This window comes from Pinus tabuliformis, chromosome 9 (assembly GCF_031772625.1).
Source record: "Pinus tabuliformis cultivar Carrire ecotype Pingquan chromosome 9, CPIR1, whole genome shotgun sequence".
NCBI classification, from domain to species: domain Eukaryota; kingdom Viridiplantae; phylum Streptophyta; class Pinopsida; order Pinales; family Pinaceae; genus Pinus; species Pinus tabuliformis.
In genome coordinates this window covers 260,928,505-260,947,093 of record NC_142307.1, presented here as the reverse complement: position 1 = coordinate 260,947,093, position 18,589 = coordinate 260,928,505, and the positions used below count along the sequence as shown (strand labels likewise).

Here is an 18,589-nt window from a genome sequence, read left to right as displayed (position 1 = left end):
ATGAATATTCTATAATATCTAGTAAAACCAATAAAACTCCTAACATCTCGTTGACAACTTGGGATTGATAATTTGGATATAATTTCTACCGTAGAAGAGTCTACCTTAATTCCATTTTCGAAAATATGGGGACCTAAAACAATTCCTGCATTAAACATCATAAAACATTTTTCATGAATTAATGAAATATTTTCTTCTTTGCATCTTAAAAGAATTTTTTTCTAAATTTTCAAGTTCTTCTTCAAAAGAATTTCTGTAAACAGTAAAATCATCCATATACACTTCCACACAATCATGAATAAGATTAGAGAAAAGTCCTAGTACTGCTATTTGGAATGTTGCTGGAGCGTTGCATAATCCAAAAGGGAGTACTAGGTAAGCATAAGTTCTCCATGGACAGGTGAATGTGATTTTGTCTTGATCTTTGGGTGCTAACCGAATTTGATTATACCCACTAAAACCATCCAAAAAGAGAAATATTTTTTTCCTGCTAATGTATCTAAAACTTGATCTATGAAAGGAAGTGGAAAGTAATCTTTCAAAGATGATTTATTAATTCCCTGTAATCAATGCATACTCTTTATTTTCCATTTTTCTTAGGAATGATTACCAGGGGTGAAACCTATTTACTGTCTGATATTGGACATATGAGATTTACATTTAACAGTTTCTGCAATTCCTCTTTAACGATTTCTTTTAAGTTTGGATTCATTCTTATTTGTGGTTGTCGAATTGGTCTAACATTTTCTTCAATATAGATATGATGCATGCAAGTTTTAGGATCAAATCCTTTCATATCAGTGTATTCCCATGGATATGAAAAATAGTGTTTTTGCAACATTTCTACTAGTTTCTTTTTCTGTAATTCTTTCAGGTTTTCATTGATGTTCAAGATTTTTCCTGGAAAAATTTCTATTGAATAATTTCCAAAATTTTCCATAGAATATAAAGACATTTGTCTAGATGATAGATATTCAATATTACATTGTTCTTGAAAATTTTGACTATCGCCACAACATAAAGAGGGTTCATTACTTTCTATTGAATTTAAAATTTGATCCTCATTTATTTGTGCAATAGTGAAAACTGGTTATATATGATTATCATCATCTATCCGTTATTCATTTTCTACTTCTATCATTGTTTTTATAGGTGGGTACAATGTAAATTTCTTTGTCGAGATTCCATCTGAGATAAACATGTCTTCTGATCTACAACTGATAAAAACATCGGTTGTAGCTAACCATGGCCTTCCTAAAATTAATGGATATCCTCCTAAATTATTCTTGGGTGTTAGAACTATGAAATCAACAGGATATTCCCAAGAATCTAAGGATATATATATATATATATATATCTTCTAACACACCATCAGGTTTAATTACAGATTTGTCTGCTAATTGTAACAATGTTGGTGTCTATTGAATATTAGGAAGTTTCAATTTATCCATAGTTTGTTTACTCATTATGTTAATGGTTGCTCCTAGATCAATCAATGTGTTTGGTATTTCAGTTCCATTGATGTGTGTTTTTACAATGGGGCTTCCTGGATCTAAATATTTTTGAATTATTGTTTTCCCCATCATGATATCTGCAATTTTCCTGACTAGTTGAATTCTTTTTTATTTCTTTTCTTTTTCTTCCTGATCCTTTAGTACTCAATTCCTTAATTGTTTTTTGCAAAAATCGATATTTCTTTTATTGCTTGTAATAAAGGAATTTTTATATAGACATTTTTCAATTCATCTAGCATATCATAATCAAGCAATATGATTTTTTTTTCTACTCCTTTATCGATTTTCAACCTTTCAGGAAAAGGTGGTCTTGAGATAGATATTGTAGGTTGTTCTATAATAGGAGTATTATTAGAATGTGTGAGATTTTTGTCTATTTCAATATTTTCTTTCTGAGGAAGGGAAATTTCTTCTTCAGAGTTATTATTATATTTTTGAGAATTCTTTTTTGTTTCCTGAATAACAACAGATGGTTTCTTCCTTTCTAATACTCTACCAGACCTTAATTGAACATTATTAAGATATAATGGAGTTATCATATAAGTTTGAGGATTCTGTCCTTCTAAGTTGTAAACAAGTTGTGAAGTTTTATTGTTTGGATTTGGGAGTGGTTGAATGGGTAATTGATTTGCTCTTTATGAAAATGGCAAAGAAAGTTATGGATTTGCATTTTGAGCTTGAGCTTGAGGTAAATGGCTAGTTTGAGGGAAGTATTGTGGTGGAAAATTTGGATAAGATGGCAGATATTGTTGATATTGAGAATATCTTCCATAAGGATTTTTCCATCCTTGATTCCAAGATTGTGGTGGTTGAGCCCAAGGCTGCCATGGGATAGGTGGATTCCAATTATTTTATGAAAATTGTTGAGGATTAAAATCTTGAGTTTGATTTGTTTGAGGATTTTTCCATGGTTTTTTGGCAATAAATTAAAGAGGGTCTACTTGATTTGGTATTCCTTCTTCACTAAACACAGCCTTAAGACCTTGTATAGAGGGACATTCTTTTGTATCATGATTTTACACATATAACATAGGTTTCTATGCTTTTTAAACCTAAAGGACATTATCTCAGAGCATGTTTCTTTCTACACCTAGGAAAAACATGGATAGTGCAACATTTTAGATTTCTACTTGTTTTGTATTTTAAGGGTGTCAATTTGCTCACTGAGACTCCCTAAAATATCTGTTTTAAAGTTATCAAGAAAACTTCCTATTTCTACCCTACTTACTAACCCAACTACAGATTTATTTACTCTTGATAAAAGAGGAACCCTTGAACTTTTTCCTGTCCTTGCTTTACCTCTTGAAATATGTACACATAGACCACAAATACCAACAAAGGGTAACTGCGAAATATCTCCTTTTCTCATTATATTATGAATATCAATACACTCATCTTTAATGGATTTAAGTAAGAGAGCTTTCAAAGTTTCTTCATCTAGATTATTCATTTTTTCTCTTTTGATATTATAAACAAATCTTTCGACAAAGTCTTCAAGATTCTCATCTTATTTTTGTACCATTTTGAAGACTACATCTTTGATGCTATGAGGCATACAATAATCCTTATATTTCTCTAAGAATGCATCTTTCATTTGTGCCCATGTCCTTATAGAATTCATTTCTAAACTCATAAACCATTTTAGTGCTGCATCATTTAAGGTGGTAGGGAACAATTTTAATTTTTGAGCATCATGCAGATAATCATATGATCTACATAATACTTCAAATTCAAAGAGAAATGTCTTTGGGTCTTCACTTCTTATTCCATGAAAATTGGGGAGAATAGAAGGCGAGATGTTTTTCATTGTTAATGTTGTATCTTCATCAAGGATAGGGAACCCAAAAGGTTCTAGATCTCCTCTTCCTCTACCTCTACCACCTCCTCTTCCTCCTTCTCCTCCTCCTTTGTTTCCTCTTCCTCCTCCTCCAATCCTATGTTGTTCACCATTGACATTGTGTACTTCTCCTTCTTCAACCATGATGGATTCCTCAAAATAGATATCTAGTTCTACAACATGATTATATAGTTTTTCTTCTAGTTCTTCTGGTTCCTTTATCAATGGTTTGAAGTAAGTTTCTTCCTCTTCTTATTTAGAAGGTACTTCCGACTCTTGAGCTAGAAGTTGTTCTCCAGTTGAAGATAGAAAAATTATTCCAGTTGTTGGATATGTAAGATCTACTTCTATCACAGCCTCCGTTGATGAAGTTGGTGAACCTTTAGATTCGATTTCGGATCTTAAGACTTCAGGAAGTCTATATTGGCATGCTATGGATGGAATTCGAGTTTGTGTGGGTGGTGTGGCACTACAAGGTCATGGTAGAGTGGGTGATGATGTAGGAATTGAACTTATCCCTCAACCTACAAACCTACCTCTAGAGTCTCTTTCCCTATGGCCGTCATTTTTGTTTAAGGCTTCTATTTACACTTCCCCAGCAAAGACACCAAAATGTTTGGTCAATTTAATGTTCTTAAATTACAAGAATAAATTATCGACTGGAGTTGGTAAAATTATGAAGTGCAGGTGCACTATATATGCTAGAAGCCTATTCTTTTGTTTAATAAGCTTATGGTTATGTTTGTTTTGAGATTTTCGTTGTTATATAAATTTTTATTAAAGTTAGATTTCTACAAATTAATACTCGAAAGTTAAGCTACTATTAGAATAAATGAGAGTTAAGCCGTTTCTAAATTAATCTACAAGGTCATATCTATTTGAGTATCATCCTAGTATATCTTATGTTATTCATCTAAAATTATAAATCTATATAAACACCTTGCTGCTATGAAACAGAGTATTGGAATTCAAACAAAATCTTGTCTACAATCTCTCTCTCTCTCTCTCTCTATATATATATATATATATATATATATATATATATCTTAAAGAGCATGAAAGAAATCTCTAATTGCAGACTACAAAGTAGATACAAGTTTTAATTCTAAAAAGCTTGAAAACACTAATTTTAATGAAGTGAAAAGCATTGAATAACTAAACTATTGAACGACTATAAGCATAAACGAAATAACGAAATGGTAAACGAAATAACTGAGTTATAGAAAATAATGAAAACAATGAAGTAAGGAAACTAAACTAGAATGTAGTGATAACATAAAGAAATTAAATGAAAACAATCATAAAGCAATGAAATGAAATAAACTAAAAACCTTGACTGTCTACAGGGGCCCTTTGCATCCAGTAGGTATAATTCACACTCACATACACATCAAATCACATAAAGGTAACTTCAAATTAATACGAGAACAAAGGTTTGTTTCACAATTCTTTAGCAATTAACTATTACGTCCTCTCTGCTATCATTTACAGAGGATACATATTTATATAAAATGTGTGCTCAACAGTTTGAGACTTCTATGCCTACAGGTATGTTGTTCAATCCTTATTCAAATTTGAAACTAAACAGAAAAGCATAATTTCGTCGATTTGCTATTTGGAAAGTAATTGAAGAAACATGATGCACTCGGACTTTTGCTGCTACGTGTTTGACCTATGTCTTTGACCGCGCCACTGTGTGATTCCTTCGGTGAATTGGCTCGAGTGAATAGGAGGAGATCCATGAGGGGATCGATCCTCAACTACCCATGTGCTTAGTTGCTTCATTGGCACATCAGAACCCCGCGAACCATGGAGGTAGCTGCAGATTTATAAAATAGATGTAGAATTATTTTAATTCTGTAGCTAATGCAATCTTTAACATAACAATAAGGAACATTAACGAATATGAAAAATAAGACATGTAAGAGTTGTTACCTTATCAAAATCTATGATTTACTGCCTTTATTGAGTTGATAGTGATGGTGAAAAAGAGCAAAATAGAGAAAAATAGAGTGTCAAAACAAAACAATTATGGAACTCTGCAATAGTCATGAGTCCTAGGGTTTGGAACTAAGCCTTAGTCGAAGTTTGATTCTCTAGGACAATAATTTTTTTGAATTCTAGTTTTTTGTGACTAAACGTTAGTAGACTTTCAAATCTCTAATATGTGATGACAAGTGTGATAATATGAGATTTATGATAGATTATTGAAATATAAATTTGAGTTATTATTGGTTTTGATTGTTGAATGTCTCATGTATGAAATCTCAGATCTTGCACTAAATCCTAGTGGAAAAATAAGACATGTAAGAGTTGTTACCTTATCAAAATATATGATTTACTGCCTTTATTGAGTTGATATTGATGGTGAAAAAGAGGAAAATAGAGAAAAAAGAGTGTCAAAACAAAACAATTATGGAACTCTACAATAGTCATGAGTCCTAGGGTTTGGAACTAGCCTTAGACGAAGTTTGATTCTCTAGGACAATAATTTTTGTGAATTCTAGTTTTTTGTGACTAAACCTTAGTAGACTTTCAAATCTCTAATATGTGATGACAAGTGTGATAATATGATATTTATGAAATATTGTTGAAATATAAATTTGAGTTGTTATTGGTTTTGATTGTTGAATGTCTCATGTATGAAATCTCAGATCTTGCACTAAATCCTAGTGGAAAAATAAGACATGTAAGAGTTGTTACCTTATCAAAATCTATGATTTACTGCCTTTATTGAGTTGATAGTGATGGTGAAAAAGAGGAAAATAGAGAAAAAAGAGTGTCAAAACAAAACAATTATGGAACTATACAATAGTCATGAGTCCTAGGGTTTGGAGCTAGCATTAGTCGAAGTTTGATTCTCTAGGACAATAATGTTTGTGAATTCTAGTTTTTTGTGACTAAACCTTAGTAGACTTTCAAATCTCTAATATGTGATGACAAGTATGATAATATGAGATTTATGAAATATTTTTGAAATATAAATTTGAGTTGTGATTGGTTTTGATTGTTGAATGTCTCATGTATGAAATCTCAGATCTTGCATAAATCCTAGTGGAAGTCTAACATATGAGTTCTAAAGTTGTTGGATGCATTGTAGAACTATACTCATTTGAAATGCTTCCAGGGTTTATGACAAAACCCTGACATGTAGTTGAAGTATAACAATATGTGTTTCTTGTTGTTTGTGAAACTAACTAAGTTTAGGTATTTGATGTCTAATGTCTAATGCTTCCATTATGATATGATTATGAAATAGTTAACTTCATGCTTCTATAAATTTTGTTGTACTTTCTATCTAAGCTGTGTAGGTACATAATCTTCAAGATGATGAAGAATCAAGATGTTTGTAAGTAAAGTTGATATGATAAGCATTATGAAGAATTTTATATGAAAGATGATGGTCATGATAAATCTGATAAGAAGGATGGAAGCCTTGAAAGATTCTTCGATGTCGTAGAAAATAAGTTGAGTCCCCTAAGTTAAGAGGGAGCTTGGACGAAAGGAATCTCCCTAGTTGAGAGGGAGGGCATATCATAGTCATGATGGACACCTTGAAAGAAGAAATTGGAGAATGCATTTTGAGGGGTTGCTAAAATAAAGAAAGTAAGATTTGTTTGTAGAATGTGTTTCTACATGTGATGTAGGAAAGGAATATGTATGATTGAGGATTATTCTATCAAGGTTCATTTGAAAGTATCACTATGATAAATTGAGAAGCAACATCAAGTTGTCTAAAAGACCCTACATTTTTGTGTTTACTCATGTAAATTTGAAAGTTTGTTACTAAATGGGGTTGTGTTTGTACAAGTAAATCTCTCAAGAGGTTTGATAGCATGTTGGTTACACACGAGAGATTTGTTATCGATTTGTTTGATTGAGGAGGATTTGTTACTGATTGGAATAGTTAGAGTGTTGAGGCTTTGTGTGTAAGACACATTGCTTGGGAGGACATCTGGCCGACACTTTGTGTTGATGTCTGGATCCCAAAATAGGGAGGGTGGCATTGGTCATAGAGCTCTGACCTCAGATACACATCTGGACCCCTGGGTTGATGGTTAGCAAGTAAGCATGATGGTACCTAGAGAGGTTTAAATTTTTAGCCCATCTTAGTCCCACCCAGATATATTTCCTTGGTCAAGAATCTAGTTTGTGGAACCATGTGTGTCTAAACTATTGAAGGACCTTGGATATATTGCCTTGTTTAGGAATCTAGTCCATGGCATTGTGGTGCCTAAAATCTTCATGGTTAATGTGTTTTGATATATGTAGTGTCCTATTTTTCTAGTATAGTTTTTTCACTCCTATCAAGGGTTATATATCTATGATAGGTTGATCACTTGATTGAGGAATAATGTTTTACATACATAGTTATATTTCCTTTTATGTTTATGTTTGACAGATTGATCACTGGATTGGGGAACAATGTTTTATATAATTATATTTCCTCTTATATGTGGCATCATTGATTATCTGTATTAGATGGTTTTGGTTAAGTAAAATGTTATACATATGTTTTTTTTCTATTTGTATCTGATTTATGAACCAGGTGTATGACATGAATGGTGATCCAAGATTGAGACACATATATCCATGGATTCTTATGGTTATGCGGAATAGATAGTTAATTATGATTTATGGATGATACATGATTTGTGTGATTATATATGTCTAATATTGTACTAAGCAGGATGTGGTAGGGTATCTGGTCATTTTCCAACAAGGATGTTCAATTATGAATGACTGTGGATGGAATTTCTTCAAAACCGAAATGACTATGGAAGCCATGCACCATTCAAGGTAAAATGCGATTAAGTTAATTTTATTATGAAATTAATTTGATTCCATTGATCTATGAGATTGTAATGTGTGCAGGTCTTTGAACAAGGCCTTACCAGTGAACCATTAGATGGGTAAAAGCTCACAATCAGTACCATAAGGAGAAACACAAAGTTTCAAAGCACAATAGATGAGAGGGCATGGAAATTAGGGCGTGGAGTCCTAAATCCAAGAAAGATAAAGACAAGGAGTCTTGTATATTTAGGCCGCAGAGTCCTGAATATTTAAAAATATCAAGCTGTGGAAGCTTTGATCTTTGGAGTAGATCAGGGCGCGGAGTCCTCAATCTACTAAGGCACGGAGATGCATACAATAGGGGTGCGTAATCTCTATTCTCTAGAGTAAAAATACCACTCATGGATGAATTTCCTTAAATAAAATTTCACTTTCACAATTCTGGAATGACTTTATAAAAATAGAAAGTCATGTCCAACATCTCAAGCATGACTTTCCAAAAATAGTAAATCACTGTACATAAATTGGTAATCAAGCGGAGTTGAAGAAAAACGAATTAACTTATCATTAATCAATTCTAATAGTTCAATCTTGATTGAATCCTCAATATTATTAATATTATTATTATCTTTTACGAGACTATGATATTATTATTAAAAAGGAATTACAAGTCAATTTTATCTCCACAATCAATTCATACATCTCCTTCATGACTCTCATGGCTCTCTCTCTCTCTCTCTCTCTTTTAAACAATTCATTATACTGTATTTTATGCACTCATAAAAGAATGGTATATTCCTTTTCACTCATTAAAAATATGTCATAAAATATTCCTCTTACTCTCTCTTTAATGCATATGTTACACTCTCCTTAACTAAGACATGCATACCTCTCCTTAATGGCATAAGTTACACTCCTTTGAATGGAATCCAATGCATGCACATTACTCCTCCTTTTATGACAAGCATTGGTTGCTCCTCCTATATATGAGTCTCATGTATTCTCACTTGGGGGATTACGAGGCCAAGAGTGGAAGAGACTTGAGGAAAATAGTGAGAGGGAGTGATATGGAGAGTAGCCAATTGCTTCCATAATAAATCTGAAATTAATGTTAAAATCCTAAGACCTCTAGCTATTGAGGTTGGCCATGAGTGGTATTGAGAGGAAGTGAAAATTTGCTTCCTTAGTTTGCCTTGCAAATCTCTCTACTATTTTCTTTTGGTACTGCTTGTGAGCTTTTGCAGCTCGGGGGTTCCAGGGGGAGAAGTTCTTCCTGGATATGGTTGGGAGGAAAACCGGGTGGTTCATAATGAGTTGGTAAGGATATTGGAGTTGGAGCATACTCTCATTGGAGCTGGAGCATACTCCCATTTTTTTGAGTTGTATAAATTCACTGCTAGGTATGTTGAAAACATCATATTGTGTTTCTTTTTGTAGTTCATTACATGGTTTTTCTTATCTGGTTGTTGGCTGAAACTTAGATTTATATCAATGCTGCACAATAAATGTTGAAGCAATTTTGCAATAACTGTAGTTTATTTTATGTAAGTTTTTTTTTTTTTTTGTATAGTTTCATTGCAAGTTGATTTACATCATATCTTAATGGTTGAAGCATTCAAGCTGTCATGAGTTTTATGAAAACATGTTAATAGCACAAATTTGGGTTTTCCTTCTCTTTTTACAACTGTAGATAAGTTTTCAGAGTATATGTTTGACAAAAGGAATAAATGAGATAGTATGAATTTGTTTTTGGTTGTGGTTTTAAATAATCGCATTTTTGGGCATTATGTTTCGATTCATTTTAAGTTCAGGGGGTATCTGTACCTTATGGCCATGTCGCCTGAAATTTTATTTCAAAAACCAGAGTTTCAGAATCCGGTTCTATAATCTTTTATATTCTACAGATTTGCTGCTGCTGTGTGGTGGTTTGCCTTGCTGTTATTTTTTTGTAGTTGTGATTTACCTTGTAATCTCTTTTTATGAAATTAGTCTATTATATAAACTTGGAATTATTATTTTAAAGTATAAATGGTTAATACATTGATAGTTTAATAAACTTATGACTGCTTGTTTGATAGTTTAATAGTTAGCAGCTTGTTTTGTGACTGTTAACCATTGTTCAAAATTCCCAATGGTTGTAGCTACATCGCTGTGAGCTATTTGTAAAAATTCTTAAATATTTATAGTCATTATGTGCCTAAATTTTTGTATATGCAGTAATCAAGATGGATGACAGTTCTACTTATGTATCAGGTTCACTTCTTGGCATTACTGACAAAGAAAAAGAAATTATGTAATCTTAGATTCATGTTAGTTAATTTTGAAATTGCCTTAAGGGTTATGGTTGTAAGTGTTTGACAAAATGCCTCAATGGCTGTACATTTTATGCTTGCAAACTATTTGACATAATGCTTCAATGGTTTTAGCTAATTACATCTATGAATTGTCTATAAAAATGACTAAATAAATTTAGGATTTGCAACCAAGGTGTTTTTGGAGATATTTCAAAGAATAAGCATGATGATTCCATTGAAGTAAAATCCATGGAAGCAAACTAGTTAGGTGAAATGTTGTAATTGTTAGCTCACATATGAATTCATAATAATTGGAAACCACTCCTTTAGAAGTTGAATTATCTTATTTTTCTTCCCTTTGTTTTACTAAAGAATTCATTGGCATATTATCTAGAACAAAATCAAATTAGTCACTCTTAAACACTCTTAATTGCAATAGAAAGAACAATTAGCTTATTGGAAATTGTGGTTTGTAAATATTGATATTATTTATCCCACTAAAGACTATCATTTAAATGTGATTTTAAGACTTATGGTTGTAATTTTTGGATCTTGAGGAACCATGACCCTGTAGCCTTAATGAGAAGTTTAATATTACCATGGGTTAGTTAGTTAGTAGAAATTAGTATGTAGTGTAAAGAATACCAATAAAAATAAAAATGTAGATACATAACCTTGCATTAACTTTTACGTCTTAAAAACTTAAACTTAAATCGCATTTTGAGTCAGCCTTAGTATAATACTGATGGTTGGTAAGGTGGGACCTTACATATGGTATCAAAGCAGGTTAAAACTCTAGGACCTAGGGCTTGCCTGCTAATATTTATTTACTTACCCAAATTTTTCCTTGGTCAGGTTACGTAATCATCGAGAGAACATCAAGGAGGAGGAAGGAAGTCTCATCTCCACCTCCCCAAGATAAAGAATCTGAGCAAATATCCATCAGGGAAGTAAGGGATATGATGTTATCTTTCTAAAAGATGATTGAAGTCTTGATTAGTAGGGTTGGGGGAAATCCTTTAGTGCCTGGTTCTTCATATCAATTAGAGAGGCAAGAAATACCATCTGATGGAGATGTACATAGAGAGTTGGAAAAAGTTAAGCTTCCCATCTTTAAGGGTACCACAAAAGGGGAGGTAGCAGAAGCTTGGTTGGACAACATGTGCCTATGTTTTGAGTTGCGGAATTATTCTAGCAACCAAAAGGCAAAGTTGGCTATATACCAACTTAAGGAGAGTGCACTATTATGGTGGAGGAACTTAGAATCCCAATTGGGATACTCCATCTCTACCTTGACATGGGAGCGATTTGAAGAGGAATTTCGAGAAAAGTACCTTTCTGTTGAATACCTGGAGAGGAAATTGAATGGGTTCCATGATCTTAAGCAAGGAACTAAGACAATCCTTGAATATGAAGCACGATTCATGGAGTTGCTTAGATATGCTACCCATCTAAATATTGAAGCCCTCAAGGTAAACAAGTTTTTGTATGGATTGAATCCTATTATAAAGGAAATGGTGCGTATTTTGAAGCCTACTACGTTACACGAGGTAGTGCAACAAGCAATTATAGCCGAGGACGAATTATTGGGGAACAAAGGGGGGGATAAAACCCCAAATCTATAATTCCATGGGAAACCTCCTCGAAGGGGAGGCCAATATGTAAGACATAAGTCAAGTGGTTCACATCATCAGGGATTTCAAAAGAATCATACTTTGAAGAACCAAAGAAATAACCCAAGGCAACATCTTCAACAAAGTAATGCTCGCACTTAAGAATCACCTAATAAAAGGGTCAAATTTATGAAAACTGCTCCCACTAATGGATGTTGGACTTGTGGAGGACCTCATTATGGGTGAGATTGCTCTGAAAAGAAGACCGAAGCACAATCAGAGCAGAAACAAGCCACTGTTAGAGATATGGGCAGAGCCCATAGGATTCATGCAATTGTGAAAAATCGCCAGGTCAAGCATCAGTCTAGATTGCTTGAAGCATCAGGTAAGATAAATGGTATGGCTGTTACTATTTTGATTGATCCTGGCACAACTGAAAGTTTTATTTCTCCTAATGCTTTATTGAAGTGTAAATTGGTGGTGATAGAGAAAAATGATTTTGATGAGGTTCAGATGGCCTTAGGGCGATCTCAAAAGGTTGAACGCTTAGTGCAAGAGTGCCCTTTAGACTTGCGAGTGTGTGTCACAAATGTGAATCTTTATGTGACACCACTTGGCCACTATGATGTGATAATTGGGATGGACTGGCTTGAAGCCCACCGGGTTGTGCTTAGTTGTCGAAGCAAAACCATTCATTTTTTGAGTGATGAGGGCCAATATATGGTTATCCATGGGGAAAGGAGACCTGTTTCTTTAAGACTTATCTCATTCTTGCAGATGAAGAGAAGTATTAGGAAAATATGTAAAATGTATGCTGTAATGATTTTAAATGAGGGAGAGCTTTAATCCTTTGAACAACATCCTTTCCTTTCAGAATTCTCCGATGTCTTTCCAGAGGAGTTGCCTAGTTTACCTCCAAAGCGAGTGTTAAGTTATGGTATGTTTTATTCTTATAACAATTTACTTATTTTTCTTATTATATTCCATAGATTAGCAATAACATGTACATAAAGTAAAGTGTAGATAGAACATTAAACGATTGACAGAAAACAAGCCATGACAAGAGACACAAGATGTGGCGGCTAGCCAGAGACAAACCCCACAATGTGTGGGGAAACACTTTGATCAAATCTTCTTTTATCTTCAGTAATTCAGTGAGAAATAGTACAATAAATCTGATTTATATCAGCAGTAGCAAACTCTAGATCAGCAACATCAACATTAGCAGCTTCATCATAAAAAATAGGGCAGTTGATATCTCACAAATCGACTGTCGGATCGGCTTGATTCCACCACCAAAAGTTGCAGCCTTCAGAGGAGGTTCAGATGAACATATAACATAGTTCAGATGAGAAGATCTTCTGGTCCACACAGGTCAAACTTCACTTGTGTAGTTGCAGCTTCAGTTCCAGTAGCTTCCTTCAAACTAGGGCAGTCGATATCTCGCAAACTGTCCGTCAGATCAACTTGATTCCATCACCAAAAGTTGCAACCTTCAGAGGAGGTTCAGATGAACCTACAACATAGTTCAGATGAGGAGATATTCTGGTCCACGTAGGTCAAAATTCACTTTTGTAGTTGTAGCTTCAGTTTCAACAACTTCCTTCAAACTAGGGCAGTCGATATCTCGCAAACTGTCCGTTGGATCGACTTGATTCCACCACCAAAAGTTGTAGCCTTCAGAGGAGGTTCAGATGAACATACAACGTAGATCAGAAGAGGAGGTTTGATGGTCCATGCTGGTCAAATTTAGATCTACAGTTGTAGCTTCAATTTCAGCAGCTTCTGGCTTCACATGTGTGAGAGAGAGACCCTTTTCTGCGCAGTAGAGAAGAGACTCTTTTCTGCGTAGTAGAGAGAGATGTGATGAGATGGGTGGGTCCAAATGAGGAAAATTCCTCCTGTATTTATACACAACGTTGGTGTTTGAATAGATGCGACTTTTGGGTTTTTGAGCCCACATGATTTGTAGGTCGGCTTGATAATAATTCCATAATCAAAATAAATTCATATCTCCATGAATACTTATCGGAATCGAATGATCTTTAGATCAATCCTACACCTTTCAATGAGAGGAATCTAATGAACATATTATCAGCCATGAATAAGATGAACCACATGAAGTTTGGCCCTAGTTTCCAATTTTAACACTCCCTCTCAACTAGGGAGAACTTCATCTACAATCTGTCTGTTGGTCGCTGCTATTCATCCATCAAATGCACTGCCCTGTACAACCTGACCCTTGCCCTGCTTTGCTCTATTCTGCCTATTTTTCTTTGTCTTGTTCTACCCTGTACTGATCTGTATGGCTCTGTTCTCTTATGCTCTACTATGCTTTTGTCCGAATAATGAATAAGAAGAAATGATCGAGGATGTATCATACTGACTCAAAGTCAGTCTCAGATTATGTACCACTGGTCCCAGACCAGTCTCAACCAACCTGAAGTCAGTGTCATAGTGAGTACAACTCCTACCATTAGTCCCAGATCAGTAACATCCTCCATTGACTCAAAGTTAGTCTCAGAGTGTGTACCACTGGTCCCAAACCAGTAACAACCAACCCGAAGTCAGTGTCATAAAATGTACCACTCCTACCACTAGTCCTAGACCAATATCATTGATCCCAGATTAATGGAGGTCATCCTAGCGTAGGGAGTATGGTAGATACAACGATGCGTCCATTGGTACTACTATGGTCCCTAACTTCATTTCCCTGCTCATTGATCAGATGAGAGTTACTTCCCATGAGTCCCAGACTGCATGGGTAGGATGTCTCGATATGAGAACTTAATCAATCCCGTCCTCATAGGAGAACACATCAATCCTGCTACAATTTCCATGGAGAACACATCAATCTAGGCCTCACAGGAGAACACATCAATCCTGCTACAATCACCATGGAGAACACATCAATCCGGGTCTCACAGGAGAACACATCAATCCTACTACAATCGCCATGGAGAACACATAAATCCAGGCCTCACAGGAGAGCTAATAATCTTGCTACACAGGAGAGCGAATCATCCTGTTCCACAAGAGAGTAAATCATCTTGTCCCACAAGAGAGCGAATCATCTTGTTCCAGTGCGCACCACCAGGGGAGGGTGAGTCACCCTGTGGTCGTATGTTGCTCCAGTAAGAACTGCAAGGCCTCTGATCTCTCAGAGCTCAATGTATGCAATATGCAGGACCCTTGTACAAGGGTTTCTTGACGACTCCAAGTCGTTTGGGAAAATCACAGATTAGATCTTTCCTCAGGGCTTTGACAAGGTGTATTGACCAATACATCATCTTAATGCGATGAAGCCTCCTTGCTCATTGACTTACCATATCCCAGATGATGTCTATCTGCTGGAGCAATCGATGAATATGGGATTCCTCAATAATTGAATCCCACCTCTGGTTGTCACATAGGATCATGGTGGTATCCAATGTAAATCCAAACAGCTCACTGAAGAGCTTTCACAACTAGACTATCTCACAGGAGGCCATGCTAGCAGCAATATACTCTGCTTCGGTAATGCTCAAAGTCACCAACTTCTGCTTCTTGCTCACCCAGGATATCGAAGCAGATCCCAAGGTGAAACAACACCCGGAAGTGCTCTTACGGTCCACTACATTGCCTGCCCAAACAGTATCAGTATATCTAGGTAGTCTCACATCTCCGACAGTGTATGCTAACCCATTAGTAATTGTGCCACGAAGATATATAAGAAGATTCTTGTCATCAATCCAGTGAGGCTCAACCAAATATGATCTCACAATGCTAACTTCAAAACATATGTTCGGACAGAGGTTCACTAAGAACATCAATGCGAATGAGTTTATGAAACTCAGAGGCATTTCCCAAATCTGGTCTGACATCACTACCATATAACTTCTAAAATTTAAGGTCCTCGAGGTAGTCACAGGCTTGCAGTCCATCATACTGAATCTTTCCAATATCTTTACCGCATATTTTCCTTGAGATAGAAAAATTTCCCCTAGCTTCTGCCACACTTCAAGTCCTAGGAAATAGTGCATTGGTCCTAGGTCCTTCATTTCAAATTCAAAAGCCAACTCCCTCTTACATTTGTGAATGAGAGGGTTTGCACCTGTTAGGAAAAGGTCGTCCACATACAGCACCAGTATGAGAGGTTTTTCATCTTCAACCTTAAAATAAAGGTTAGGACCGCTTCACTCCTAGTGAATCCCAGCTTCATCAAGTAGCTATCGATCCTCTCATACCATGCTTGAGGTTTTTGCTTCAGCCCATAGAGAACTTTCTTCAACCTGCATACACAAGATTTTTGATCATAAATCTCAAATCCTTCGAGTTTCTCCATGTAGACCTCTTCTTTGATCGAACCACGCAAGAACGCGGTCTTGACATCCATCTGATGTAGGTTCCATCCTTGTGAAGCCGTAAGGGCTATGATCGAGCGGATGGTCGTATATTTGGAAACAGGTGCAAATATCTCATAATAGTCTATACCTTCCTTCTGGGAGAAACCACGAACAACAAAATGAGCCTTATACTTTTCCATACTTCCATTTGCTGCATGCTTTATCTTGTAAAGCCATTTTGAAGTAACAATTGTCTTGTCCTAGGGTCTGGGAACTACTTCCCAGACATCATTCTCCATAATGGTCATAGCATCCTTCAGTACTTGATGCTTGACGACATCTGAGAATGATGAAGGTTCATTTTGTATGATTGTGCTCATGATGGTCAGGTATCCCTGATACCTGTTAGGTTTCTTACTTTCACGAAAGGTTCCTCGGGGTGCAGCATGTCCTCTAGCATCATCAAGTATCCCCCTAAGCCATGAAGGCCTCTTCCTAAAAGAGGAAGGCTTAGTTGGATAAATAGGATCCATGGTTTCCTCCACATCAGTCATTGTTACATCATCTACCCACATAGACAACTTCCACAATCGTACGGTTCTTCCTTTCCGCCACACCATTCTGCTCAGGAGTATGTGGTGTAGTAGTCTCCCTCTTAATGCCAGCCTCAGATATGCCTGAGTGAACCAACTGTAATATATCGGAGGTCTTGCTTTGGCTTGAGGGGAATGGTCCCCTTTTGAGCTTTCCTTCGGCACATCCTAGACATACACCTTTCTCTACTCAGAATTCGGGCATCCTTGTCACCATTTGTCTTACACCGAGTAGAGCTTTATAATAAAGGGGGGCAAACCTACGATGCCAAAGTTCAGATTGAATAGATGTGCCATAAGACATGACACCTAGTGGACTTCCATCGACCTAATATAAAGAATCAACTCGAAACCCAAGAGTGAAAGCATCTTTAACATTATTTTTCCATATATGTACAGTGCCATCACTAAAGGTTACCTTGTAGCCTTTGTCTTCCATTGCCGAGATGGATACCAGGTTCTTTTTGAGATCAAGTACATATAATACATCTTGTAAGTGGATCATATTACCTTGATTCAATTTGAGAGAAACATTGCCTACACCTTTCATGGGGTATTTCATGTCATCTCCAAGGACAATTTCCAGGTTAGTTTCTTTCTCTACTAGATTATGGAGAACTTCTTTGTAACCAGTGAAGTGCCTTGAGGCACCACTATCAATGAGCCAAATTCCCATTGAGTCTGAAGGAGCAAAGGTAGATAAAGAAGCTAGTAGATAATATTCATCCTATTTATTGTCAACAATGTTAAATTCATACCTAGAATTTCTAGCCCTCTTGAATGGTTGTCCTCTTCCTTGATTTCCAGCTCTCCTTTTACCTCTGCTATTGAATTATCATTCCTTTGATTTCCATCAGAGGGATTTGGATCATCGTCCCGGTGTGAGTCCTTTCTATCAAGGCAATCCCTTGCATAGTGACCTACTTTATTGCAAAAGTAACATCGTCCTTTTCTTCTACCCTTAGGTCCAACCTTTCCTTTTGATTTAGTCCCAGAATTATTTCTTTTCTTAGCATGAGAAGAAAAGGAAACAAGAGGACCTTTAGGCATGGGAATTTCTTGCTCTTCTACCCTTGTTTCTTCTTGAATGCATCTAGCCATTAATTCCTTGAAACTAGGAATTACATTATTGTTCAGAAGAGTAGTCTTGAACACGTACCATTCAGATGGTAATCCTCCAAGAGTTGTGAGTGCCATTTCCCTGTCAGTAATAGTTTTCCCATTAGTGTTATAGACATTTTTGTGCCTTACAGCTCCAAGCATGAAATGTCCATAAACCAAGGGCTCCTAAGTCCTTAAAAGTGTTGTTATTACTCCTAAAGGAACAAGGTCAACAAATTACAGCTTCTCCCAGAATTTCTCCACCAAAAACTGCTCAGAACTAGTCAAATCAGGATCATTTCAGCTGCTACACTAGCTAGGTGCGTTGCAACGCACCTAAATGCACTACCAGGGTGCGTTGAGTGGGAAATGACAAATGGCAGAGTCATTCCACGAGGTGGAGAGACAATGGAAGCTTCCAGAATCTTCTCCAATGACACTTGCCTCACTGAATTCGACCAGTGATGGGTAAGAGGCTCTCAGTCTCCAAGTGGAAGCAAGAACTGACAGAGAGAAGC

At 35.8% G+C, this 18,589-nt stretch overlaps 2 protein-coding genes across 2 annotated transcripts; both read left to right on the top strand.

Moving 5' to 3' along the window:
* The first annotated feature begins 11,419 nt into the window (after positions 1 to 11,419).
* Positions 11,420 to 12,064, top strand: LOC149148180 (uncharacterized). The gene has a single exon (XM_089442097.1). It carries the CDS (start codon positions 11,420 to 11,422, stop codon positions 12,062 to 12,064), a length of 645 nt encoding a protein of 214 aa, XP_089298223.1.
* Positions 12,065 to 12,358: 294 nt separating this feature from the next.
* On the top strand, positions 12,359 to 12,898 carry LOC149148179 (uncharacterized). Its single transcript, XM_089442096.1, has one exon. It carries the CDS (start codon positions 12,359 to 12,361, stop codon positions 12,896 to 12,898), a length of 540 nt encoding a protein of 179 aa, XP_089298222.1.
* The last annotated feature ends 5,691 nt before the right edge of the window (positions 12,899 to 18,589 follow it).